The sequence below is a fragment of the Canis lupus genome, chromosome 5 (assembly GCF_048164855.1).
Source record: "Canis lupus baileyi chromosome 5, mCanLup2.hap1, whole genome shotgun sequence".
Taxonomy (NCBI): Eukaryota; Metazoa; Chordata; class Mammalia; order Carnivora; family Canidae; genus Canis; species Canis lupus.
Genome location: NC_132842.1, coordinates 17,644,317 through 17,664,292, shown reverse-complemented (window position 1 = coordinate 17,664,292; position 19,976 = coordinate 17,644,317). Strand labels below are relative to the sequence as shown.

The window sequence follows — 19,976 nt, the reverse complement described above, 5'->3', positions numbered from 1 at the left end:
TTTATTTCTGTTTTTGTTTTTCCTCTGGTGTAGATTCTGTTAGCGTATTGACAATCCAGAATGCAATTCTTAAATACAAAAGATCAATAGAATTAAAAAGAAAAGACTGTGAACAACTTACAAGAAAAAATTTAAAAGTGGAATATAAGGTCAATGGACTAGAAAAGTTGCTATCAGAAACAAAAGAAATGAAATCTCAGTTAGAGCATCAAAAAGTGGAATGGGAACGAGAACTCTACAGTTTAAGATATGACGATCTTGGTTTTAAGGAAATATTTCAACTATTTACTTTTTTTTTTTAATAGACTCCACACTCAGCGTGGGGCTTGAACTCACAACTATGAGATCAAGAGTCACATGCTCTGTCAACTGAGCCAGCCAGGAACCCCTTGAAATACTTACTTTTATGCTGCAGATGTGTAGGAGAAGTTTTGTAATTGCTAATTTGCCTTCTGGGATTTTATAGGGAAGGAAACTCCGTTAGAAATGTGAAGTATCAGAAGATGAATGGGTAAAGAAGCAGTGGTCTATGTATATACAATGGAATATTCCTCAGCCATTAGAAACGACAAATACCCACCATTTGCTTCCACGTGGGTGGAACTGGAGGGTATTATGCTGAGTGAAATAAGTCCATCGGAGAAGGACAAACATTATATGGTCTCATTCATTTGGGGAATATAAAAATTAATGAAAGGGAATAAAGGGGAAAGGAGAGAAAATGAGAGGGAAATATCAGTGAGGGTGACAGAACATGAGAGACACGTAACTCTGGGAAACGAACAAGGTGTAGTGGAAAGGGAGGTGAGTGGAGGCTGGGGTGACTGGCTGATGGGCACTAAGGGGGGGCACTTGACGGGGTGAGCACTGGGTGATATGCTGTATGTTGGCAAATTGAACTCCAATTTTTTTTTAAAAAAAAGTTGTAAAGTGTGAGATTCTTTGAAATAATACTGCAAGGTTTTAACAGTGAATACTTCTAATAATTTAATGTATATTCTAAAGCATAATTTTAATGACCATGTAGAAGTCCATCATATGTAAACCTCATTATTTAACAAATTGAATTTTGGTTGTTTTCCATTTTCCTATAATTTAATTAATGCTATAAGGAATGTCTTTTATTTAATTCTGTTTCTACAGTCTTGGTTAATTGGAATAAATTCTTTAATATAGTATTGTGTTAATGTATAAAAATATTTAGTAGAGGTCTCTGATCCACATTTTTAAATTGTTCTCAGGAAATTTTATATTATATGCCCCCCAACAGAGTGTGAAATGGCCAATTTTTCTCAAGACAGAAAAATTGGTTTATTCTTAACATATGCAGGGGTTAAAAAGTAAAATGGAAAAATGATTAATGGTTAAGTTTTTTTTAACATTTCTCACATATATAAAGAAAATTAATTCAAAAGTCTATGCTGAAAGCACATCTTACTCTATTCTTTACTTAATTAATATGGATCCTGTGATGTTTTCAAAGGAGTTTTCAAATGATTTATAAAATACATAATGATCAACAAGGTTGAGAATATTACAGAATAAGAAACATAAAAAGCATGGGCAATAGATTTTAGGCTCCCTAGTCTAGTGCTGGATCAGAGTCATCTGCAGGTGTATGGTGTGTAAACGACATCTGCTGATGCTGTCTTACACTGAAGATCATTTTTAGAGGTACCTGTGATGTTTTGTGAAATAAAAATGTATTTCTAGTGAATTTATAAAGTTGTTGATAAACAGCAACTTCTCTTTTTAATTAGTAATGAAATGATTTGTCTTAATTGAAGTGTAATTATGACTTTGTGGAGAAAAATGACAATTTTGAACCCTTTCTTAAATAATTTCAGAATTCCTTTGCTTACAACATCTCCCAGAGTTATTACTGACTAAAACTTACTAAGTTGCAAAATGCTTTCTCATTGCTTCTTTTAAACTATATATCTTTTTGAAGATATTGAAGTGATAAATTGAAAAACATGAGCCCTAGAAAGGGAAAAAAATTGAGAACAGAAAAATTTCCTTTGGATAATGAACCAACATATGTGGAACCAGATCATAAAATAAAAGTTTTATTGCTAACAAAACAAATTTTAAAATGAACACATGCATTTGCAGATTGACCTTAAAACAAGAAAAAGAAAAAAGAAGAAGTGCTGAAATTTTATATATAAATATTAAGGAGCAATTAAGAAGTAAAGAAGAGCTGAGTGAAGTAAGTCAATCATAGACAGACAAACATCATATGGTTTCACTCTATGGGGACTATAAAAATACTGAAAAGGATTATAGGGGAAAGGAGAGAAAATCAGTGGGAAAAAGTAGAGAGGGTGACAACACATTAGAGACTCCTAACTCTGAGAAATGAACAAGGGATAGTGGAAGGGGAGGTGGGCGGGGGGTGGGGAGACTGGGTGACGGGCACTGAGGGGGCATTTGACAGGTGAGCACTGGGTGTTATGCTGTATGTTGGCAAATCGAACTCCAATAACAAATATACAAAAAAAAATAGTATTCCATCATGTAATACTCTGGGCATTCTGTTCTTGCGAAAGCTGCCTCTGAACATCATTTTGCTCTTCTATAACCTAGAGACACATTTTCATTAGGATTTTGGATCTTATCATTAAAAAAAAAGTCAAAAGGCTTAAGAGAACTTAAAAAAAATGTTCAAGAGTGGTCTTTTTTATAACAAGGCTTTTCATCCTCAATGAATAATTCAAATTTTAAATTAAATGACAGCAAAATGTGCCATAGAGTAAAAATACAAGTAGACATAGTATTGTGAAATAAAATTTCTGTGTAAAACATTTAACTAGCTTCATCAGCATCTCAAGGAAATCTAGCTCATATTTCAACATTAAAAAATTCAAAACTGGGACACCTGGGGGCTCAGTGGGTTAAGTGTCCAACTCTTTTTATGGCTCAGGTCATGATCTCACGATCACGAGACTCCGAACCAGGTGAGGCTGGAGACTCAGATCATGAGACTCAGAACCAGAGTCTGCTGGAGATTCATTTCCCTCCCTCTCCCTCTACTCCTTTCCCCCCAGCCCATGCTCTGTGTAAAAATAAATACAATTCCATAAATCAATAAATCAATATAACATTTATCTCATTTTACCTTCCATCCCTTCATTCAAAATATATACATAGGGCATATGTGAGAGGTCAAGAATTCCAATAAGGTAGTAATTGTGGCTACAAAGATCATGGTTGCTATTAGGTTAAAATGAAATGTTTAATCTATTTGAAGCCTAACAATATGTATTATATCAAAGGGATACTATAAATAATATTGATGGAAATATACAATTACTGCCAAAAATTTACCTGATTCAAATTATTTTTTACACCCTTCAATTCCAAGTTTCGTCTTCTAAGATTAAGTTGAAGTTGTTTGATTTCAACTTCTTTACTATATTGCTCTTCTTTACTTCTTGTTTTTTATAATAAATTTATTTTTTATTGGTGTTCAATTTACCAACATACAGAATAACACCCAGTGCTCATCCCGTCAAGTGCCCCCCTCAGTGCCCGTCACCCATTCACCCCCACCCCCTGCCCTCCTCCCCTTCCACCACCCCTAGTTTGTTCCATGCACATTGAAGTTCCATGCACATTGAAGCAAATGCTGGTTATTTGTCATTTCTAGGGACTGAGTAATATTCCATTTTATATATAGACCACATCTTCTATATCCATTCATCATTTGATGGATACTCAAGCTGCATCCACCGTCTGGCTATTCTGGAAAATGCTGCTATAAACATTGGGGTGCAGGTGTCGCGGTTTTTCACTGCATCTCTATCTTTGGGGTAAATCCCGAGTGGTGCTATTGCTGGGTCATAGGGTAGCTCTATTTTTAACTCTTTGAGGAACCTCCACACAGTTTTCCATAGTGGCTGTACCAGTTCACATTCCCACCAACAGTACAAGAGGGTTCCCCTTTCTCCACCTCCTCTGCAACATTTGTTGTTTCCTGTCTTGTTAATTTTCCCCATTCTCACTGGTGTGACGTGGTATCTCATTGTGGTTTTGATTTGTATTTCCCTGATGGCAAGTGATGTGGAGTGTTTTCTCATGTGCTCGTTGGCCATTTGTATGTCTTTTTTGGTGAAATTTCTGCTCATGTCTTTTGCCCATTTCATGATTGGATTGTTTCTTTGCTGTTGAGTTTACTAAGTTCTTTATAGATCTTGGATACTAGCCCTTTACCTGATAGGTCATTTGCAAATAACTTCTCCCATTCTGTAGGTTATCTTTTAGTTTTGTTGACTGTTTCTTTTGCTGTGCAGAAGATTTTTATCTTGATGAGGTCCCAATGGTTTATTTTTGCTATTGTTTCCCTTTGCCTTCATAGATCTATCTTGCAAGAAGCTGCAGTGGCCGAGTTTACAAAGGCTGTTGCCTGTGTTCTCCTCTAGGATTCTTTTTTTTTCTTTTTTAATTTTTATTTATTTGTGATACTCACAGAGAGAGAGAGAGAGAATGAGGCAGAGACACAGGCAGAGGGAGAAGCAGGCTCCATGCACCGGGAGCCCGACGTGGGATTCGATCCTGGGTCTCCAGGATCGCGCCCTGGGCCAAAGGCAGGCGCCAAACCACTGCGCCACCCAGGGATCCCTCCTCTAGGATTCTGATGGATTCCTGTCTCACGTTTAGATCTTTCCTCCATTTTGAGTTTATCTTTGCGTGTGGTGCAAGAGAGTGGTCTAGTCTCATTCTTCTGCACGTGGCTGTCCAGTTTTCCCAGCACCATTTATTTTATTTATTTATTTTATTATTATTATTTTTTATTTATTTATGATAGTCACAGAGAGAGAGAGAGGGAGGCAAAGACATAGGCAGAGGGAGAAGCAGGCTCCATGCACCGGGAGCCTGATGTGGGATTCGATCCCGGGTCTCCAGGATCATGCCCTGGGCCAAAGGCAGGCGCCAAACCACTGCGCCACCCAGGGATCCCCCCCAGAACCATTTATTGAAGAGAGTGTCCTTTTTCCAGTGGATAGTCTTTGCTGCTTTGTCAAATATAACTTGACCATGGAGTCGAGGGCCCATTTCTGGATTCTCTCTTCTGTTCTATTGATCTATTTGTCTGGTTTTGTGCCAGTACCACACTGTCTTGATGATCAAAGCTTTGTAAGACAACTTGAAATCCGGCATTGTGATGTCCCCAGCTCTGGTTTTCTTTTTCAATATTCCCCTAGCTGTTCGGGGTTTTTTCTGATTCCACACAAATCTTAAGATTATTTATTCCAGCTTTCTGAAGAAAGTGAAGAAAGTCCATGGTATGTGGATAGGAAAGCATTGAATGTAAATCGCCCTGGGTTAGCATAGACATTTTGACAATATTAATTCTTCCAATCCATGAGCATGGAATATTTTTCCATCTCTTTGTGTCTTCCTGGATTTCTTTCAGAAGTGTTCTGTAGTTGTTAGGGTATAAATCCTTTATCTCTTTGGTTAGGTTTTCCTTGGTATTGGTGGTGATCTCTCCTTTTTCATTCGTGATTTTATTAATTAGAGTCTTTTCTCCTTTGTTTTTTAAAAGGCTGGCTAATGGTTTACGTATCTTATTCTTCCTTTCAAAGAACCAACTCCTGGTTTTGTTGATCTGTTCCACAGTTCTTCTGGTCTCTATTTCATTGAGTTCTGCTCAAATCTTCACTCTCTCTGTTCTGCTTGGTGTAGGTTTTATTTACTGTTCTTTCTCCAATTCCTTTAGGTGCAAGGTTAGCTTGTGTCTTTGAGGTTTTTTTCCAATCTTTTGAGGGATGCTTGTATTGCAATGCATTTCCCGCTTAGGATTGCTTTGGCTGTATCCCAAGGATTTTGAATGGTTGTATCTTCATTTTCATTAGTTTCCATGAATCTTTTTATTTCTTCTCTAATTTTCTGGTTGACCCATTCATCTTTCAGCAGGATGGTCTTTCTCCTCCCTGTGTTTGCGTTTCTTCCAGATTTCTTCTTGTGATTGAGTTCTAGTTTCAAAGCATTGTGGTCTGAAAATATGCAGGGGACAGTCCCAATGTTTTGGTATCGGGTGGCCTATTCTGAGAAAGTTCCATGAGAAGACTGTGTATTCAGTTGCTTTTGGATGTAAAGTTCTGTAAATATCTGTGAAATCCATGTGGTGTAGTGTATCATTTAAAGCTCTTGTTTCTTTGGAGATGTTGTGCTTAGAAGATCTGTCATTTGCAGAACGTGCCGTGTTTAAGTCTCCTACTACTAGTGTATTATTATCTAAGTATGCCCCTACTTTGGTTATTAATTCATTGATAGACTTGGAAGCTCCCACATTAGAAGCATAAATATTCATGATTGTTAGATCTTCTTGTTGGATAGACCCTTCAAGTATGATATAGTGTCCCTCTTCATCTCTTAACTGCAGTCTTTGGGATAAACTTTAATTTATCTGATATAAGGATGGCTACCCCTGCTTTCTTTTGAAGACCATGTGAATGGTAAATGGTTCTCCAACCTTTTATTTTCATGCTGTAGGTGTCCTTATATCTAAAATGAGTCTCTTGTAGACAGCAAATAGATGGGTCTTGAATTTTTTATCCAGTCTGAAACCCTGCGTTTTTTGATGGGATCATTTAGCCCATTCACATTCAGAGTACCTATTGAAAGATGTTAATTTACTGTCATTGTAATGTCTATTCAGTCCCTGCTTTTGTGGATTATTTCTTTGGGCTTCCTCTTTCTTTTACAGGGTCCCCATTAATATTACTTGCAGAGCTGGTTTGGTGGTCACATATTCTTTCAGCTTCTGCCTATCTTAGAAGCTCTTTATCCTATTCTGAACCAAAGGCTCGCTGGATAGAGTATTCTTGGCTGCATGTTCTTGTCATGTAGAACCCTGAATATTTCCTGCCAGCTGTTTCTGGCCTGCCAGATCTCTGTGGAGAGGTCTGCTGTTAATCTAATATTTCTCCCCATATAAGTTAGAAATCTCTTGTTTCTTGCTGTTTTAAGGACTTTCTTTTTCTTTGGAATTTGCTTGTTTCACCATTAAATGTCGAGTTCTGCTTTTTTTCCCTTCCCCTTGGTGGGGGACCTCTCTATCTCCTGGACCTGAATGCCTTTTTCCCTCCCCAAAATTAGGGAAGTTCACAGGTATGATTTGTTCAAATATCCTTTCTGGCCCTCCTGTGGAACCCCAATTATGCGTATATTTTTTCTTTCCTTCTGAGGCTCTCGATTATTTCCCTTAACCTTTCCTCATGGTCTTTTAATTGTTTTTCTGTTTTCTCTTAAGCTTTCCTCTTTGCCATCAACTTGTCTTCTGTGGCACTCACTCTTTCCTCTAACTCATTAACCCTCATCGTTAGGACCTTCAGTTTGGATTGCATCTCATTTAATTAATTTTTAATTTTGGACTAAGTAGATCAAAATTCTGCAGTCATGAAGTTTCTTTAATACTCTCTGCTTTTTTACAGAGCCACCACTAGCTTTATAATTGTGCTTTTGAATTGGCTTTCTGACATCGAATTGTAATTCAAATTCTATAAGTCTGTGGAAGAGAGTACTGTTTCTGATTCTTTTGTGGTGAGATCTTCCTTCTAGTCATTTTGCTCACTGCAGAGTGGCTGTATGAACGGGCTGAGTCAAGAATATCAACCACAATCTAAGTCAATTTCACCTTAGATGATTGTTTTTAAACATTTCATTTATGTATTCATGAGAGACACTGAGAGAGGGGCAGAGACACAGGCAGAGGGAGAAGCAGGCTCCATGCAGGGAGCCTGATGTGGCACTTGATCCTGGGACTCCAGGATCATGCCTTGAGCTGAAGGCAGGCACTAAACCACTGAGCCACCCAAGGTTTCTTATCCTTCGATGATTCTGACAAGGTCCATGACATGAAATTGAAAACGAAGAGAAGAACAAAATAACACAAAATGACCACTAAAGTGAAAAACAAATTTTAAAACAAAGTAGTAGAAAATAAAAGGCCAAGAATGCCAAGGAAGAAAAAAAGAGAAAAAAAAAGCAAGGGTAAAGAGGGGAAAAAGAAAAAAAGAAGTAGAAAAATAAAATGTTGGGGGGGACTGGGACATGGTGGTGGTGATGAAGTTGTAGTGGAGGGAGAATGTAGTCTACCTGAGGGGTCCTAGGGGGTGATCCTCTTGGTCCTGGGTGTATTAAGTTCTGTATGTTAGAAGATACTGAGTCCCAAATTTCTATAAACCAGAAATACTTGTAGAGAGACCCAACATTGTTCCCCAAAACATAAATGAGATAAAAAGGGGGGCAGAATGGGAACGAAGAGAGAATAGAGTCTCACAGAATGAACCAGCACGGTATACCACTTGGTTCTGGGTGCATGCTCGTCCTGTTTTAGAAGGTATTGTGCCATTGTAGAACAAAATGAGGTAGAGAAAACAAAAAAGCACACACACACACAAAACATATCTCGTCTAGCTCCCAAAATTAAGTTGAGTATGTTGAAGGGAATCTAGAAGTGGAAAATCTATCTAAGACGTGTAATTGTAAAAATATGAGTCAAAAAGGAAGAAACCTGAAAATGAAGAGGTGGCAAAATATTGTAGTTAAGGTGGGAAAAGAGAAAGAAAATTGGAAACTTACAGTCTGATATAAAAATGAGTTGTACTGGAACATGGGTGGGGGGGCGGGGAAGAGGGGTACCCTCTAGTTCTATATACTGTAGATCCCTCGACTTCCCCTGGAGCTTTCCAGCGCTGCTGGGTGGGGAACTTGCTCTTCCCCTGTCCTTCCAGCTGGTCTTCTGGGGGAGGGGCGGGCTGTGCCGATTCTCAGGTGTGTGTACCTTGGGGAGCTGCCCCGCCCCCTGCTGGGTGCAGGGTCACGGGGAGCCGACCTGACCTCCCGTGAGGCCCGTGTCCCCTGGCGGCCACGCCTCTCCCAGGCACCGGGTGACACCAGGAGGGACAACCACACCGGCGGCGGCCAGGTCTCCCTGGCCCTGGAGGGCGCCCCCTGCAGTGACTCCCCCCATCTCCCAGTCCACAGGGGCCTGGATGCTCCCGGGGCAGGAGGGGCAGGAGTGTCCTCGCTGTCCTGGGCCCTCCCCGCCTCGGCCTGTCCCGGGGGGAGCAGGATCCCGGCTGTGTCCCCTGGGATCCGGGGCCTGCGCTGCTGGAGTCTGGCTCCCGGAGCCCCTCCCGACACACCGGCTTCTCCCCGAGGCCCCGCGCAGCGCGCTCCAGCCCTTTACGGAGCTGGGCCGGTGTGGGGGGCGCTCGACCCTGCGCACTTCCTCTGTCAGTGACCCCGGAGACTGGAGGTCCCCACCCCCCACGTCCTGGCGGAGTTCCCAGCTGAGCGCCTTTCCATCCCGGAGGAATCCGGGGCGGATTTTAAAGCTCCCACTTGTCTGCTTCTCCAGGGCTGCGCTTACCCGCCTGGGAGGCTTTCCCCGCTGCAGGCCTCAGCCCGGCTCCTCCGGTGCGCCTCCCCACTTGATTCTTATTTTTCTCCGCCTCCCTACCTTGTTAGGAGCGAAAACCCTTCTCTCTGTAGCGTTCTGACTGTTCTCTCTTTAAATCTCAGTTCGGGGGGATCCCTGGGTGGCTCAGCGGTTTGGCGCCTGCCTTTGACCCAGGGCTGACCAGGGCTGAGTCCCGGATCGAGTCCCACGTGGGGCTCCCAGCATGGAGCCTGCTTCTCCCTCCTCCTGTGTCTCTGCCTCTCTCTCTCTCTTTCTCTATCATAAATAAATAAATAAATCTTTTAAAAAAAATTCTCAGGTCGGGCACTTGCCGGGGGAGGGGGGGCACTTGACGGGATGAGCACTGGGTGTTATACTATATGTTCGCAAATCGAGCTCCAGTAAAAAAGTAAATAAAAATCAATCATCAATCAATCTCAGGTCGAATTCGTAGGTGTTCAGGATGATTTGAAAGTTATCAAGGTAAGTTGGTGGGGCCAGGTGCTTGAGGATCCCTACTCCTCCCTCACCTTGCCCCCGCCCCACCCAAGATGGGATTCTAAACAATCACCTTTGCAAACGAAATGAGTCAGAAATGTCTCATACTAAAATGAATTCTGAGGTATTTTCTTTAGTTATTTTGAAGTACGTGTGTATGTATTTGTACGTATGTATATTTTATTTTTTGGAATTATTATTTTTCTCCATGCATGTGTATATTTCTAAAAAACCAACCCTGTACATTATGGTAAGTACAGAGGATTTTAAAAGAATACATATATATTTGTGGGTGAGTGTGTGTGTATGTATATACATATATACATACGTACATACATACACATACGGGTCTATATAGGGAGGAGTGAAGTTTGTAGTCCGTTCATTAATTTAAATGCATTTGTCTGCAGGTGTCAAATAGTGACATTCATAATGCCCTTATCTGAAGTAGAAGTTTTTATTATTTTGGAAAATAGTATGGAATTTATGAGCTTTCCATAAGCACAAAACTCTTGCTACTAACAACATATGTTTTAGTTTTTGGCAATTCCTTCACCACCTCTATATTCATAGAGGGGTTAGTTTCACACTTCCACTGATGAACAGGAGGAAAAGTGTAGCCCGTTTTAAGACCTTACTTCAGATGTTAGTCTCCTACTTTTGAGATGAGTAACAATTTGCTCCAAGTAGTATCTGATTTCATTACAAGGAGCTTTTTTTTTAAATTTTTTTATTTATTTATGATAGTCACAGAGAGAGAGAGGCAGAGACATAGGCAGAGGGAGAAGCAGGCTCCATGCACCAGGAGCCCGATGTGGGATTCGATCCCGGGTCTCGAGGATCGCGCCCTGGGCCAAAGGCAGGCGCCAAACCGCTGCGCCACCCAGGGATCCCTACAAGAAGCTTTTGAAATAATCATATGCTGTAATATATACTTACTGATAATTTATTGATAAGTCTTTTGTTCCTAGTAAAATAGCTCAGTGTATTTTCCCCTCTTCTGCATTTATTGCCATTTTAAACATCTGAAGAGGAAATAAAATTAGTTGCAGCCACAAATAATCTCATGATTTTTCTAGGAGCTACATAAATTTTACCTTAGTTAGTATTGGTATTTTGAAATATAAGGCTTTTTATTTTCTTTTTAAAAGACTTTATGGATTCATTTGACAGAGCACAAGCAGGGGGAGTGGAGGCAGAGGGAGAGAGAAAAGCAGGCTTTCTGTGGAGCAGGGAGCCTGACACGGGACTTGCTCTCAGGATCCGGGGACCATGACCTCAGCCGAAGGCAGAGGCTTAACTGACTGAGCCACCCAGCCACTCCTGAAATACAAGGCTTCTTTTGTATTTAAGATTCACACTAGAGAAGTAGCTGCAGTTTGGTGCCAGAATAGTGGTAGTGGGTACAAAGACCTGGGGAATGTCCTGCAGCTCACTTAGTATTTTTAACCTCTCCATTCTGGAATTGTGATAACTAAAAGAGATAATTAATGTGTGCAGACATGTTTGTAGTACAATGCCTAGATTTATTAGTTATCAGTAGATAAAATTCTTATAACTGAGTATAGAAATGTTAGAAAAGTTGAATACGTATGGAATATTCTCAGGACAAAGTGAGGTTAGGAAATTGAATCTGTCCAAATATATGCAGAGCTAAGGGTTTTCCTGTGGACTGTGTTAGACATGAGACTATAAACTCAATTTTAGTGTAGTCAGATGTATTAGTTTTTTTCTTTCAAGCCTTCTGAGTTTGTTGTAAACCAGAGAAAGACCTTTCCAATTCTGAGATTCTTAGGATTTTGTCATGATTTCTTTTTCCTTTCATGCATTCATTGCTTTCAATTAAACTTTTGAACTTTGGGGAATTTATGCTTGTATAAAAGTTTGAGCTTGGATCCAACTTTGTGTTTTTCCAGTTGGATATCCACTTAACTGCAACCCATTCCTTGTATAAACATAGGATATTCTTTGATTTCAGAGAAAATCATGATAATGTCATTTTATTGAGTTCCAGCTAAAAGACTCTTGTTTTACTTAGGTTTCTCCTCCTCATGAAAAAGAAAAAGGTCTGTTACATGAAAACCGCATGTTGCAAGATGAACTTGCCATGCTAAGACTGGAAATAGACACAATAAGGAATCAGAAGCAGGAAAAGAGGTATTGTGAAGACACTGAAACTGAAAAAGAAAAGAATGACAGTCTTCAAAACGCCATAAAACTGAATGAGGTAACATTAACAAATACAGTATTCCAATCTAGTGGGCAGCTGAATGTTGTGACAACTGAGAATACCATGCTGAACTCTAAATTGCAGGATGAAAAGCTAAACAGAGAAAGACTGGAAGCAAAACTTCAATCATACCGAGCTAGAGTCGCTACAGCTATACAGGATCGTGATCAAAGTCAGGCATCAAAAAGAGACCTAGAACTTGCTTTCCAGAGAGCAAAAGATGAGTGGTGTCATTTACAGGACAAAATGAACTTTGAGATGTCTAACCTAAAAGATAACAATGAGGTGCTTTCTCAGCAACTTTCTGAAGTCGAAAGTAAATTTAATGCCCTAGAAATTGAGCTCCAGTATACAAGAGATGCTCTCAGAGAAAAGACGTTGGCTTTAGAACATTTACAAAGAAACCCAAAACAAACACAGGGTCAGAAGAAGGAAATTGAGCAGAAATCTCAAAACGAACAAGGTAAAGTGAATGAATACATGGGAAAGCATGAATCCTTAGAAGAGAAATTATCTCAACTACAAAGTGAAAATATGTTGCTCCGAGAGCAACTAGATGATGCCTACAGCAGAGTGGAATGTAAAGAAAAGACTATAATTTATCTCAAAGACCAGGTTCAGGTTATTGTAAGAATGGTTCGAGTTGCAGGTGAAAAACGAGCTCTTCAACTGCGAGAAAGAAATAAGGAGTTAATCAATAAATGTAAACAGATAATGGAAAGAGCATTTAGATATGAAGATGAGAAAGAAGAAAGAGAAGTAAGTATTCAGAAAGACAAATATTTTTCAAGCTTCCTATTAGAAAGTTCAAAGTAATGTTTGGTTATGGCTTATTAGTACTATTTTTTTTTTTTTTTTTGGAGAGAAATAGTGCACCTGCACCTAAATGGGAGTGGGGCAGATGGAGAGGGAGAGAGAATCCAAAGTGGGCTCTATGCCCAGTGCAGAGCTCCACTTCATGACCCCGAGATCACGACCTGAATGATTATGGGTCAGTTTTGAATCTTCATAACTTGTATCCAGCAAATAAAAATTAGACCTGAAAGGTGCTTTAATTTGAATAAAAATGCACGTCATCTATGAGAAACTTCAAGAGGTTAAGTTATACATTGTTAAAGAAAGGAGTCTGATATTAATAATTTATTGTTAGTACTACTAAAATAGTTTTAATTCTTGTCACCACGTTTTAATACCATGATGAACAGATAAGTGGAAATGCTCATACCTGAGTGTTTTGACCTTGAGGTTCAAATAAGTGGATTACCTTGACAACTAACTCCAGATTTGTCACATGAACTGAAGTGTAGGTGCTGTATCTCAGTACTTTTTTTTGATAGCTTTTTAAGCATTTTCAGTTAGCATACTTTTATTTTTATTTATGTAAATTTAAATGTTTAGTCTCAGATCATTTATTCTTGTGACCTTTTCACTCTTTGAAGGCATCTACTTTTCACTAAATCATAATTTGGGATAACTGGTGACTTAGCAAAGCTGTATTTGATTTCATCTTCCCACCACGGTTTATAATTTAAGCATTTTTAAATAATTTGCTCATTTCAAAACTCCATTGGTAACTACCATTTGGGCTTAAAATTTTCCAATAGAATTGTATCTTTGTGATTTATTAATTTGGCACTGGATCTCCATTTTCAGGCTACTGAGGGAGGGATGGCAGGATTCTTGTATAGCAGGAGTGGAGTGAGCATGAACAGGGGAGGGATCTCTAGGAGCTGAGGCCAGGAGGGAGGCAGAAGCCAGGTTATGTAGGGGGCTTGAGGGCCATTAGTATGACTTCACATTTGTTCTGAGATAGTAACCTATTGGAAGGATTTGAGCAGAGGATTGAGTATGTGAAGAACTTGGAAGTTAATTTTAGCCTCTAATAAAAAAGAGAGAAAATATTTGATTAATGTAGAATTTACCACTGCTAGTCTCACCTATACAATACCCATTTCTTTTTGAGACTTCAGCAGGCTGGGAAGCTTTGCAAATTCATCAACAAGGAATGGAGAGTGGGGCTGAAATAATTATCTGTGTAACATAATACTGACTAGGCAGGAGGGATAACACTTTTTGTGTCTTTAACTGAATTCACTTAGCAGTGTGTACATTCTAGGAATAAAAGGTGAGTTGATGTATGTGGTGATAAAGTACATACGTTAGAATTATATTATTAACATAATAATAGGATGATTTCTAAAATCAGTAACAGAAGGTCTTATTAGGTAGTTATGAGAGAACTTCAACAAGAACTGGCTGATGCCCTAAAAAAGCAATGTATGTCACAGGCTTCACCGGAGTTATCACATTATCGTATTAATTTAGAAGATGAGGTACAGGATTTAAAAACATTGGATCAAATCGAAAGTCACATATGTATTACATATAACATGTCAACAGTTCCTCTGTAGCTGGTTAAATAATATAAATGTTTTAGGATGCTAATTTCCATGGACCACTTTCTTTTGTATTTTCATTTCAATTTAGCATAATTTTAGTGTCTTCACCATGCACTTATTTATTAAATTCTGACTTTTCATTCTGCTCTCTCTGTGTTCTATGTTTTTCCTTATAGCATTTACCCATTCACAGAAATTGAGGGACTTTTTTCTCCTGCTATACGATTTTTTTTAACGATTTATTTATTTATTTGAGAGAGAGAGAAAGAATGCATGTCCATGCACACTCATGAGTAGGGGGAGGGGCACAGGGAGAGAGAAAGAATCTCCAGGAGATTCCCTGCTGAGTACAGAGCCCCATGCCAGCTTAAACCCACCACCAATGAGATCATGACCTGAGCTGAAATCATGAGTTGGACGCCTAAACCAACTGAGCCACCCAGGTGCCCTAAAAACAATGTTTTCTACTGAGATCTCTATTACCATGATGAGGCGAGCTAGATAAAATCAGAAGATAAGGTTTAACGGAATGTTTCAGAAAATCGTCTTACTTCTCATCTTCACTTTTATTGATGGATATAGACTCTGTACTGATTTCAGGAAAACTTGTAAAGAAAGGTTACGACTAGTGGAACTGAGGCATTTCCTTCATTTTCTTTTCCTTTTATATATTTATTTTTAATATATTTATTTATAAATATTATAAAATATTTATATTTTTAATATTTATATATTAAAATGCATGGAAATATTCAGATGATGTATATAAAGCCAAAAGAGAGAATTAAGAAAATTATCTAGGTCCTGCCATTGACTCTTTTTAAAAGCTTTATTGAGCTATAAATACACCTACCATACAGTTGACCCATTTAACATGTGTTGTTGTCGCTGAGTATATTTATAGGGTTTTGCAACTATCACTGCCATCAGAACATTTTCGTCACCCTGAAAAAAAACCCTTAGCTGTTGCCCTTGACCTCGGGCAACCAGAAGTCTACTTCTTGTCTCCATAGAGTTGCCTATTGTGAATGTTTCCTATAAAGGGAGTCACACCACGTGTGGTCCTTTGCGACTCGCTTCTTTCACTTCCTGTTTTCAGGGTTCGCCTGTGTTCTAGCATATGTCAGTGCTTCATTTCTTTTTCTGGTCAGACAGTCCTCCATTGTGGGCTAACGCCCTTGTTCATTCATCATTTAATGCACCTTTGGGTTATTTCCACTTTGTGGCCATTAATAATGCTGCTGTGAACATTGGTTTAGTTGTGTGGACATCTGTATTTCTCTGCCATCAGATTTTATCCTTTAAGTTAATTGGGGTGATTTTACCATCTCTCACCCTTTTTTATTTACTCATTCTACCCTTTCTGTCTTTTTAGTTTCCCTTCCTCTTGCCTAATCCTACACTATTGAGTCCTGGCTCATTGTCTCTCATTCTCCATGAGGCTTTCTCTGATTATTGTAACTCCCCCTGAACTTACTTTCTTCACCCGTATTATCTAGTCTGTGCAGACCAGTTTAGTCCTTTATTTTACATGTATTATCTAGTCTGTGCAGACCAGTTTAGTCCTTTATTTTACATTGTTTTTATTTTTTTTCATGAGCGATAATTCTGTCTTCTTATGTACAAATGTATCTAAGAGGGAAAATATTTTATGTGTATGGTACCTGTCCTTGCCTAAATTTGAGAATATCTTAACAGTTTTTAGGATAAAATTATACCATAGCAGTAATTTCTGATTGAAACATAACACAAAGCTGTATTCTAAATGTATTTTAAGCAGTTAAGTGTAAAACTGAAAGCATTTAATCCGATCGGACAAAGTATTCAATCAGATGCTGTTTTTTTCTGATTATGGCAAAACAGTCTAAATATGCCTGCCTTCATTATGCAACCAGAACTGAGATTTACAGAGTTCCAGCACTTTACCAACTACAAAGCTCTGAGGACAGGTTTTTTTTTAAGTTTATTTATTTTATATAATCATTACATCTATTGTGGGGCTTGAACAGGAACTGAAGGTTAACCGTTGGATGTTCTTTTAACTGAGCCAGCGGGTGCCCCTGAGGGCAGCTTTTCTGATATGCCACACCACGGAGCCTTAATCTCTACTCATCAGAGTACTTGCTAAAGCCCTCTAACATAAACAGTTGCTAAGATGAACAATATGAACATAAAATGATTTGGGAACATTGGTTTAGCAAGAGTCCATTATTTCCACATCAGTGGCTTTACCTTGCCTCTGATGGTCATGTAAGTTATGTATCACTCAGTGTAGGAGTTACTGTTTGCACTGTAGTCCATGAGCATTGTTCACTGAGTAGTATAGAGAGGAGGTAAATTAAAATTATTATAAGTGGAGGAAAGTACCATTGGCTAGTGGAATTTTTGAAAGTTTTTTCTTGAAGATTTAAAAAAAATTAACTTTTGTTTATTTACTCATAAGAGACAGAGAGAAAGAGAGGCAGAGACACGGGCAGAGAGAGAAGCAGGCTCCATGCAGGAAGCCTGATGTGGGACTTGATCCCAGGACTCCAGGATCAAGCCTGAGCCAAGTCCCAGGTCAAGTGATACATAACCGCTGAGACACCCAGGTGTCCCTTTTTTTAATATTTTACTTGAGAGAGAGAGAGAGGGAGAGAGAGAGAGAGAGAACATGAGTGCACAAGCAGGGGGAGGGGCAGAGAGAAAGGAAGAAGCAGACTCCCTGCTGAGCAGGAACCCTGATGTTGGGGTCTCAATCCCAGGACCCCAAAATCATGATCTGAGCCCACAGCAGATGCCTAACTGACTGAGCCACTGAGGCACCTGTAGTGAAAGTGTTTTGAAGTCCTGAGGCTATATCCTGGGCCTTATGCTCCCCATTTGCTACCGCTTTCAGTGGTATGAAGAATGATTTCAATATAACTTGTGTAAGAGACCACTTTCATTGGCCTGCCGTCTGCCTAAAATATCAAATATCATTAGAACGTAAAACACAACAACAATAATAATGCTAATTGCAGACACTTAGAATTTGGTATGTGCCACATACTCTTCTAAGTAGTTTATGTATATTCCCTAATTTAAACTTCCGACTATCACAGTGAGGTAGATACTATTATTAACTTCATTTTACACATGAAGAAACTGAGACACAGAATTTGAAGTAATTTTTCAAGGTCAAACAGCAAATGCCCAGGGGAGCTGGGAATTCAAATCCAGGCATTCTGGTTCCTACAGAGATCCTGCCTCAGAAGCTGTTACTTGAAATATCTGAGTGTCCCTGAAAGCAGCATGTTAACTTGTATAATCACTGGAATGCCCATGGTGATTTGTAAATGTGAATATTTAAAATTATAATTGATGTGGTGCTTGGAATAGAAAACTAGAAAAGTTTACCATAAGGTAATTTCCTGTCTTTCTGCCTTTGAACAATACGTAAATTTGTATGTGTACCTGATAAAATATAATTTAAAAACGTTAGAATGTTGTTTTTTAATACTAGAAGAGTGCTCAGAAAGCTTTTCTGTCAGGGGATTGTAAATATTTTGGGCTTTGCAAGTCATAGGTCTCTATTGTAGCAGTATAATTCTGGGGAAGCCTTAAATCAGTATGTAGAGGAAAATGTGGCTGTGTCCAGTGACATTGTATTTACAAAAACAGATGATGGTGGTTTTATACTAGATTGTCAGTAGTTAAAAGTATTTCTTTTCTTTTTTAGCGACAAGAAGCAAAGGAGTTACAAACAAAGGTTGTAAGGTGCGTTCAGAAGTTCAGAGATGACATAAAAAAGTATGCAATTTATTTTAAGATTTTATTTATTCATGAGAGACACAGAGAGAGACAGAGACATAGGTAGAGGGAGAAGCAGCCTCCCTACAGGAAGCCTGATGCAGAACTCAATTCTGGGACTCCAGAATCGTGCCCTGATCCAAAGGGAGGCTCTCAACCACTGAGCCACCCAGGCGTCCCGCAACAGGACAAGTGAAAGCAGCACAGAAAATAACTTGAGTATTTATAAAGCAGATAAGTAGTATAGTATGAGAAATATATCCATTATGATAAATACATCGTTGTTTAGCTGGGTAAAAATATCAGCTTTGTGGGATTTTGAAATGCATAATTTTTGCTTACGATCCTTTTTTTTTTCTTTTTTGCTTACGATCTTTAAATTTTGTACATTAACCCCAAAACACAACCAGAAAAATGGCACAATTGCCAAATCTACTTTTTAAATTTCTAAGAATTTATGTAAGACCTTTAGATGTTTGTTTAGAAATTATGTGGTATGTTTAAAATTTGTGTCTGAGAATAAATATTTTAAAATATGCATTTTAGGCTTGAAGTTGAAAATGCCGAGTTAAAAGTTACAGTCAAGGAGCAAGCAGGCCAAATTGAACAGCTTCAGAAAGACCTGTTAAGTTCAAGTTCGGTAAGTCAGTCTCTTAATTTCTGTCCTAAGGAGAAGGAATTTTTATATCTCTAGTAGTAGTGTATAAGAACATTTTGGATAATATGAAAATTCTCACTCATAAAAATATTTATTATATTCATATGGTTGCTATTTAACTACTCTTGGTATAATTCCTCTTTATAGATAAAGTTGACTGAATGCATAAATTAATCATTTTTGTAGTAAGATTTTAATAAAAAGGATTGTGATAGCCTAAGCAAAACAGTATTTTATATATATATATATCACATTTTGTTTATCTGTCAGTGATCATTTGGGTTTTTCTACCTCTTAGCTATTGTTGGTAATGCTGCTATGAATATTGGTATACTAATGTCTGAGTCCCTGCTAATATTTTTCAATATGTTTAAAATTCCCCAAACTTTGAGTAATAATTTGATCTTGAATGCTGACTTTCTCTTGTAATCTCAACCCTTCACTGAGATTTTGAGAATGAATTACTTTACTAATAATTTGTGGTGATTTGTAATTACAAATTGGTAGTGTGTTGCCTTCATTAAGAATGACTACGAGGGGGATCCCTGGGTGGCTCAGTGGTTTGGTGCCTGCCCTGGGCCCAGGGCATGATCCTGTAGTCCCCGGATTGAGTCCCACATGGGGCTCCCTGCATGGAGCCTGCTCCTCCTCTGCATGTGTCTCTGCCTCTGTGTGTGTGTGTGTGTGTGTGTGAGTGTGTTTGTGTGTGTCTCATAAATAAATAAATAGAATCTTAGAAAAAAGCAGAATGACTACTAGGTAATTATGCAAACATTTTTCTCAAAGGGATGTAGTTTTCTCCTTGTTGGATTTTGTAAAGGAAAAGAGATGCCAGTGAAAAAGTAGAAATGACTGCTCAGTCAGGGCCTTAGAGAGTAACCTAGTGCTCCTAGCATTCATTGCAAGTTCAGAAATGAATGTTTTTCTATTACCTTGAGTTAATCATACTTTCAGAGATTTAACAGTCCAATCTCAGAAAAGATTAATGTGCAATCCAGGACTCCA

General features: G+C 38.7%; 1 protein-coding gene across 1 annotated transcript in view; it reads left to right on the top strand.

Moving 5' to 3' along the window:
- Positions 1–19,976, top strand: part of LOC140633127 (coiled-coil domain-containing protein 144A-like) — a 606,261-nt gene that overhangs the window by 544,454 nt on the left and 41,831 nt on the right. The window contains 5 exon segments of the mRNA XM_072825150.1: positions 34–261; positions 2,061–2,212; positions 11,952–12,902; positions 18,243–18,313; positions 18,860–18,953. Coding sequence (XP_072681251.1) covers positions 34–261; positions 2,061–2,212; positions 11,952–12,902; positions 18,243–18,313; positions 18,860–18,953 — 1,496 coding nt within the window.